We start from the raw sequence: 9,009 nt of genomic DNA on the forward strand, positions 1-9,009 counted from the left end.
ACGAATGTTATAGATTTCATTCAGCATAGAGCAGAGTCCATAAATGTGATGTGAACATGGCTTTATCGGTTTCTGTAGCTGGCATATCATCTCATGTCATCGGACCGTGATGTGACCGCATAGTTTGCTGCCGGATCACGGTCCCCGAGACCGTGAAAGAGCACTGAAAAATATTTGACATGTCCCATATTTTGCCATATTAGGGAGCCAGCTGCTCAGCTTTCAAGGAAGAGGGGAGGGATAAGGAGCGCTCACCCCTCCTCTCTCCAGCACCCGGCTGTATGCTCACCCGGCCGTGCGCATGAGGTCTTAGTACGGTATTGAGCACAAACAATGGCAATGTCATGGTGTGATGTGAGTATTTTGTCTATTATTTTTACTTTCTTACAGACTTCAGCAGAATTGAGCGTCTTGTAGGGGCTGTGAGGTTGTAGGCTTTTTCAGCTCTTGCACTGTGACTGGAGGCATGGCTGCTTTGGCTTTCTCCCTACAGAACAAGTTATTGATAACTGTATTCTGCTAAACACCAAATCTTTGTAAAGTGATTACATTTACAAGTGTCCTACTCCATACCCTAATCTTGTATATGATTACGGTCCTCCGGTTATACATCTGGAAATGGCGTACAATGGGCAATTCAAATATTGATGGTCTTCCAAACTAGGTCATGCTCTAAGGATCAGCCGTACTATACCATACTGCAGGACCATGACTGTACTGCATGTATTGACTCCATGGCCAGAAAACATTGCTTCTGTATTAGCGCTATGTGGCTACAATGTGACATCGGGAATGTTTTTGCTTTTACATAAAACCAAATTTCCGTAATTATCTAAAAAAGAAATTCCAGATTGATTGGATAGAGACTTGCATATTTCCGTCCTATATCAGATATTCCCTTTCAGAGAACAACATACAGTACAGTTTAGTGACAACAAGGTGCAAGCAGTTATATAATAACTTGAGCTGGTGACCATATGATTTCCCTTTGTGTTGCTTCTGTAGCATGCGTCTATTGTCAAGTATTGATGTATAAGTGGCTCGCAAAACATTGTATGACTGTATTTCTATTTGTTAAGAATCCAATGCGACTTCATGTGACACAATCGCAGTAGGTTTCTGACTTGTGTTATGTTGACTACCCTGAGCTGACCGGATGTAAAGGAAATCTACCATGAAATTATGATAAACCAGGGGCACTTACTCATAGATCCAGGCACCGTGACTGTGGTAATCTTCTTATATTTGTTATTCATGGCCTCCTTCCTTTTAACATCAATTATGCCAATGACCCTTAAGGGATCCCCCTGGTGTTGTAGCTTCATGGACCGTTATACTGTGCCAGAGCAATTTCCCCCTCCCACTGTGGGCTGAAACTTTCTCAGCTTCAGTGTACCAGGTAGATGGAAAGAGAAAGTGCTGAGGGAACAGAGGAGGGGGAGACACTGTAACAGGTTGTGAAGCCACAGTGCAGGGGAACTCTAGTAACAACCCCAGGGCCACAACTCATTAGCATGATGTTATCAGTGGCCTCCTTCCTTTGAAAATCCTATAGAAGAAGATTACCACAGTCAGTGCCTGGATCTGAGAGTGTCTCTGGTTTATCATGATGGTGAATGGTACATATGAAGATTAAGCGTCCTCTCACACAGGTTACTTTGTGTCATATTTACAACTAGTTGTTATCCAGAGCGTGTTCCCTGTTTACACAAGGAGAAATGTTCTGCCAACAAGAATCACATGACCCGTACTAAGATGTTTTCCTCAGGGCAAGTCATCAGTATCAGATTGAGGTCTTGCAGGAGTGATCCCAAGTGTCTAAGTTATGCCCTATACACAGGATATGTAATGATAATAACAATAATAATAATCTTTATATAGCGCCATCATATTCTGTAGCGCTGGAGGGCCCTGCTCGCAAGAGCTTACAGTCTGACAATGAAGTGATAACTAGCTAATTGAGGAGGGGCCTACTACTGGGGCCCCCAGCACACCATTCAGTTCAATGGGAGTGACAAAGATGGTTCCCATAGACAGATCAGCTAGTTATCCCCTGTCATGTGCATAGGGCACAACCTTAAGTACTTGGGACAACCTCTTTCACACCTGGCACCCCCACCTTTCAATCTGATATTGGGAGCCACAGCCCAATACTACACAGTTGATGCCACCAGTGGACATTTGGTTTTCCTGCAAATCAGTACCTTCTACCATAATAATAATTCTTTATTTTATATAGCGCCTACATATTACGCAGCACTGCACAAAGCTTGCCAAATTGATCGCTGTCCCCATGGGGCTCAAAATCTATTCAACCTAACGGTATGTTTTGGAGTGTGGGAGGAAACCGGAGGACCCGGTGGAAACCCACGCAAACACAGAGAGAACATACAAACTCTTTGCAGATGTTGACCAGGGTGGGATTTGAACCAAGGATCCCAGCGCTGCAAGGCTGTAGTGCTACCCACTCATACCAACTACACAAAGGAGCTCCCTGATTGTTGTTGATCTCCTGTTACATTTGATGAGTGATATATAAAGTATAAATCTACCTGCAAATCGTAGCAGAAGCCTAAATCTGATGATGGGATCAAGTAGAGAAGCCTCTGCTTTAATAGGACTACACAGGTCTAGCACCTCAACCGATCAGTAAATGGGACTGTGGCTTCTTCATGACTAGTCATAGCGCCATACAGTATTTAGTGGCTGTGACTGGATCTGCTTGTATCTTGGTACCGTTCAGGTTAGAGTCGCTATGATGTCAGCTGTAGTTGTCAGACCTCCTCTGATGTGATATTAATGCCCTAGTACTATAAAGTTGTGGATAACCACTTTTAGTAGTACTGGTTCACAAACTGCCTCCGATCCATCTTGTAGTTGTCCTTTACAATTACAAACTCGAGTTCTCTTTGGCTTTTGCTTGTCACACAGACACAGAGCGATGTTCTGTCCTGCTTTAGCCGTAGCGTTTCTCCTGCTTTGCTTTCCCTGTGGTGTGAGCGGTCTATTATTACTGTTATATTATGTACATGGTCACTAGAGAGACACATGGATGTAGTCCATCGGGCTCAGGATGTTATTACCTCTGTTATTAATTACTTGTCTAAGGACCATGATGACAATGCAAAACCAACCACGTGGCCTACAATAAGGAAAAGCTGCACGCACCTACCTACCCACCTGCATGCTGGCGTGTTTGTACTGTAAGCAAGCGACAACATGCGAATCTGGTCTAAGGCTTCATTCACACACTTGTATGGGGGGCTTATATCTGTCCCCCTTAAACTGCAATGGGCGCACGGTGCCGCACCGTTCCGTAGCCAGGAGAAATATAAGACATGTCCTATCTTTCGCCAGAGTACAGCGCTGTGCGATTCCTCTATGGAGAGGGGTGGAGGTGAGCAGCGCCACCCCACTCCTTATCTCCCCCCGGTGCCGACGTGCCTGCCGTGCACACGTTAATGTGAATGTAGCCAAAGATTGCAATTCCTTTTATTGGGAAAGGACTGTGCCATTCAGTGATTGATGTTAGTCTGACCTGCAGGACTCTGCTCACATCTTGTTTTAGCCTTATATCACATGTAAATATGGGGAGTATTCCCCAATGTATATCACTGATATACCGCTGTTTAATCACTTTCAGTAGCCGTACATAAGCCATTGGCCTTATAGAGAACCCGGCTCCAGATTTTACCCCATTAAACTTGCAGCCCCAGCAGGTACGGTATGAAATGTCCTTTCAAGTATTCCCTCTTTTACGTATAATCTTATTCAGTTTACCTATTAAAAGCAGTCACTCAGGTTTATAGACACGATTGATGGCTCCTCCTTAGAGTTTTAGTATATGAATACAAAAAATCTCCTTGAAAGTCTGGAGAAAATGAGCAGAGAGGTGTCATATTTTGGGTAAGATGAGTCAAGTTTAGAGGCTGCTTTTTATAGGGAAATGGCTTTGATTTCATGAAAAGAGGGAATTCTAGAAAGGACATTTAATTCCCTGCCTGAGGGGGGTGCTAGTTTAGTGGGTAAATCTGGTGACTTACTACTATAGTATGGCAAGCCTTGTACTGGATATGTTTAAGATGGATTTTCTACCCTGTGATATCTGCATAGAAAACCAGATGTGAACATACCCTTATCTGAACTTTTTTTTTCTCCTAAAGAAGGATTGGGTTTGTACTGTAGACACTTTCCCATCTGCATGGCAATCCATGACATATCACTGACTGATACATCCACATTCTCTATTAATCCAAATGTTTGTTTTTGTCTTTTTTTTTTTTCCTTCACAGAATCTACGACTGGAACCCAGAACAACCGAACATATTCAAAGTTGAACAAATGGAGCGTCTTAAGAAGGAGCTGCCTGCTGAAATGCTCCGGAGCTGCCTCTGCCCGGTGGTTAACAACTACATCTGTAACGGGACGGACTGTACAACCAACGACATGCACACGGAAAGCAATGGTGTGGCTAACCACCAGACAGTCTAAGCTCCCACATGTACTCACTTAGCATCTCAGGGCTGCGTCATCTTGTTCTAGCAATAGCAAAGCCATTTGGTTGTTCCAAAACACATCCCTCCCCATTTACTGTGTGTGTGTGTGTTTTTTTTTTTAATGGCCAGAACTAGTCATTCCAATGTAAGACCTGTCATTGTTGCAAGCAATGCACCGTTCATGAGGTTCTCTGTAGGTATCTAGTGTGACCGCACTACATGTAACCATAGTACCTCAACAGAGAAGGCTTTTTATTTTTTTTCTTCAAGTGCAATATTCACAATCTGCACGTCTGTATTCAGCGTGCACACAAATCCCTGTACTGTATTCATACGTATTTCTGGCCATGAATGGATTACCTCAGTTGCAGACATTTGCACAGCTCAATGCAGCGGTACAATACAGATGTATCACCGCATTATGTTCAATGTTTTTTTTTAAAACCAAAATATGGTATCATTGTCACCAAGCTATTGTATCCTAATTGTAGAGATGCATTTTGATTTTTTTTTTTTTTTTCGTCCTATGTGTGTGCCTGCTGGTATTCTGCTAGGCCTGATGAGCAGATTACAGTAGGTCTTAGCTGTTCATAAGGCATTTAGTAAGATAAGGCAGTGCATTTACTGCTCCAATTTTTCGTTGTTGTTCTTTTATTGTAATGACGTTAGAAAACTTCGAACCCCCTCTGTACGTACCCATAGCAGATAAGTTATATGCAGCATGAATATTATTATAGGATGTTTTTAACATAAAAAGGGGTAAAGGGGCAGAGAGTAGTTAAGATTATTTAACTAAAAAGAAAAATATGCTTGTTCTTCCTGCTGATTTTAACTGCGAACACGGAAGTGAATTATGGTGCCTAAACATTTTTACACAAGCCAACCTGTACTGTATGCATAGATGTATATACTTGTTTGTTAGCAGATTGTCCATATAAGAAATAATGTACAAGATCTAATCATTGTCCTGTGAACGCCAAGCATGCCCGCCATCCAATGCAGATCTTCTGTACTATTACTGCAGCTCTGGAATGTAGCTTTGCCTATAGCACAAGCCTCTGTTAATGGATTGAATGACCCATGTTTAGCATCCAGTCTGAACATGTAACACGACATGTGTACTGCCTATAGGACAGACTCAGCTGACGCGTTTGATAGTAGTGATGTAGGAATCTCACTTCACATCACAATCCGGCCACATCCATCTATACAGCCTATATCCCCTGCTGTTACTGATCAGTCTCTATGTCTACACCTTTACAGTGCACTCATGTCTATGTGTGCCTTTTGTGCATAAAAAGGACTATTCTCTATTACCAAATACCCCACACCCGGTATGTGTACTGGGGGGAATGTAAGCAGCAGAGTATGTAAGAATTGCAGTTCACAAAGCTCCAACTTTACAGAAGTTACATTGGCAGGGAAGTCGGTCCTGCCAGGTTTCTTTTGTTCTCTTAAAGGGGTTGGGTCACAAATTAAATTTGAAGGATAGAGCTTGAGGCTGGAGAAACGTGATGCACAGAGTCCTGTCCTCTGCACTGGGGTTGATCCATGATTCATGGACGTACCACGGTCATGTGCCTCTTGCCTTGGAGGTCTCAATGCTTGGACACCTGGACACCCCCCCCCCCCCCCCCCCCCCACTAAAGATGATGATGGGGTCCCAGGAAGCAGTATGTATTTGCAATTACTGCTTCATCCAAATAGCGGTACCCCGGCCTCCTCTGTGGATGGGATATGGGTTCCATTTGTTGCAAAACCCTTTTGTCTATTGAATCCATTGTCCATTAAATAAGTGAAACGCCCACTGTAGCTCCAGTAATCACTGAAGCCAGTGTGCACAGAACTCTACTTAAACAACTTTGTTAATGCAATTACATCAACGTTTTAAAATGCCAATCTTTTAATTGCCAATACACAAAGTGCCAATAATCCTGGCAAAACCTTAGCCCGAATCGGTAACACAAGGATACAGACATGAATTGACAAAGACACTACAATGTATAAGCTGCTTTAAAATCCATTTTTGAGCTTCCACATAAGTCTTAGAGGGGAGTGCGTTCTTACCAATAAGAAACTTTGTGGAGGGGGAGTCACAGCCATCTCCCAGGTGACAAGTGACCTCTCTTTTGGGTGGTAAACCCAGCTTTGGGTGCTTTAACCCTGATAATTAATAATGCCTCCACACGTGTCTACACTTGCTTACTTGACCAATGAAATCCATGTGCTCCCACATTCCGGGACAACCAGTTGATGACAGTCGCTCAGGAGTGATGTGGTGTTTGTGACAACCCAGTCAGGTGCTCGCTGCACCTCCTGACATCTGTTTGCATTGGGGATATGCATATGCCAGCTCCCTGTTATTTATTTCATTATCCCTACGTGTGAGTGTGTGTCCGCATGGTTGCTGGTTTTTCTCTTCTGCATTGTAGGTTTTGTCATTGTAGTGTTTACTTTCTATTTAATAAAGGATTTTCACTCGGTTTCATTTGCTTTTATTACACCAGATAACCCTGCAAAAAGAAAACGTTTGGTCAGAGCTGTTATATAGAGCGTCTTATCTGTGCTAGAGGGAGTACGTTCTGAATCTGTTAACGCATGTGCTTGATGCATTACTGATGCCTTTAATTCTGAGGTTTTGCATTGTATTACAAAGATTTCTGCAGCAATGAGGCAGCGTCCACACTTTTTTCACGTTTAGTTGTTGTATTGTGTTTCAAAACCCAGAGGAGAGATTTGCCCAATTACTTTGCTGTTAACAGCATCTTCATTTTGGATTTTCTAAACGCAAATGTTAACATTATGTAATTGTGCAAATCTCTTCTCAGTTTTTCAGAACTCAATGTGAACACAGCCTCCGTTATTTCTGCTGACCAAAAGGATTTTTACAAATGTATGTATGGGTTGTTATAAATCCTATACACTACAATGCTACTGTATTATGCTGCCATTTTGCCACATTTAAATTCTGTAAATCTTTTACGTAATTTGCGCATGTGCCTTTACTACATTAATAATAATAATTCCTGAGGGTGCGGTCACACATGCCATTTGCATTGCTTTTACAATGGTAATGGGAAACGGAACATGGAAGACTCTGAATTTTATTCACCTTCCATTCCCCATAGATTCCCATATCTGAGCCCTCTCCGTGCATGATGGTGTCAATCTTTTAGGTGCTGTGGCCAAACATGAAAGTTTTAGATATTTCAAAGATGTCTCTGATAACAGTTGCATGTAGCTGTACGCAGCAGGCCCTAAGCATCTCTGTTGTCTAAGGATTAACCTTTATTAAAATTGGAAAGGGACATGAAATGTTCTTAGTTTTTAAAAGATATGTGTATAAAAATACACATTCCATGTTGGGGCTGCCACAAACTACTGTGGTCAGCCTGTGAATCATGAACTGTGTAGTGTCCAGGATGGGATTCCCTGCATGATAGCATTATATGATGGAGAAGACCCTGTTTCCTGGTGCAACAGTAGCAGCAGACTTCACCACTGATGTTTTGAGGCGAAGCAGGGATTCCTTGCATCATCTATCAGTCGGATGCTCTGAGTCCAATCCTGGACACTTTTGTTGGTCTGTGAAACATGACACGACAATGGCAGTGTGAAAGACTCCGAAGAGCCATTTGGGACACTAATACGCCCACGGGTCAAATAGACTTGACATATTTATGTAAAATAACAAAATCTGAAGTAACTATACAACAATGTCTGTGAACTTTTTTTTTACACACGTTTAAAGTAAACCTGTCTCAACATTAAGGTCAGCAAACCATCACTTTCCTGTAATCCAGGATCTTAATAGCTGCACTATGATGTCCCTCTATATTTTGGGAGGTTCAACACTGTTTAGAAAAAGATCTTTCAACGTTGTATTCAGATCAGATTCACATGGATGGAGAAGAGTCATTCTGAGTGTTGTGCATTCACGCAGCCGCATGCTCGGCCGGACCAAATTCACAGTGAGTACAGGGCTGGGAGGAGGAGGGTAAGTGATCTTCACACTTCCATAGGAAGACTAAGGGTGATGGCACACATGGCATTTTGAACCCGTTTTTGGTCTATTTTTAGCAGTCCGTTAAAAACGCATACGTTTTTAAAAACATCTGGATTTGACAGGTTTTAACAATTACCTCAATTAAAAATGGTAAACACATGCATTTTTTAACGACTGCTTATAAACGGACCAAAAATGGGTTCAAAACGCCATGAGGGTGATGCCACACATGGAGTTTTTGGTCTGTTTTTAGTCCGTTTTTCCCAATTATCTTAACAGATAAACAGGTTGTAAGCAGCCAAACGCATGGTAAACGGCCAAAAAGGAACTTAAAACGGATGTTTAAAAACGTACCAAAAACGCCATGTATGGCATCACCCTTAGTCACGAAGTGGTGACACACCGTGTGCTCAACGCTTCGTGATCAGGAGACATAGGGGGAGATTTATCAGAAGTCTCTTAAAACAGAACTGTTCAGAGCCCAGCTTCCATTTTCCTACAGCTGTT

General features: G+C 42.4%; 1 protein-coding gene across 6 annotated transcripts in view; it reads left to right on the forward strand.

Annotated features, from left to right (window-relative positions):
* Positions 1 to 6,979, forward strand: part of GPCPD1 (glycerophosphocholine phosphodiesterase 1) — a 46,265-nt gene extending 39,286 nt beyond the window's left edge. For 4 of the 6 annotated variants that reach the window (XM_072140512.1, XM_072140507.1, XM_072140510.1 and 1 more), the window contains one exon: positions 4,293 to 6,979. In XM_072140512.1, coding sequence (XP_071996613.1) covers positions 4,293 to 4,491 — 199 coding nt within the window. In that variant the 3' untranslated portion in view covers positions 4,492 to 6,979. Of the gene's footprint in view, positions 1 to 203; positions 355 to 390; positions 428 to 4,292 lie in introns of all 6 variants that reach the window. The other 2 variants (XM_072140509.1, XM_072140511.1) reach the window with 2 other exon arrangements.
* Positions 6,980 to 9,009: the final 2,030 nt, after the last annotated feature.

This window comes from Engystomops pustulosus, chromosome 3 (genome assembly GCF_040894005.1).
Source record: "Engystomops pustulosus chromosome 3, aEngPut4.maternal, whole genome shotgun sequence".
Taxonomy (NCBI): domain Eukaryota; kingdom Metazoa; phylum Chordata; class Amphibia; order Anura; family Leptodactylidae; genus Engystomops; species Engystomops pustulosus.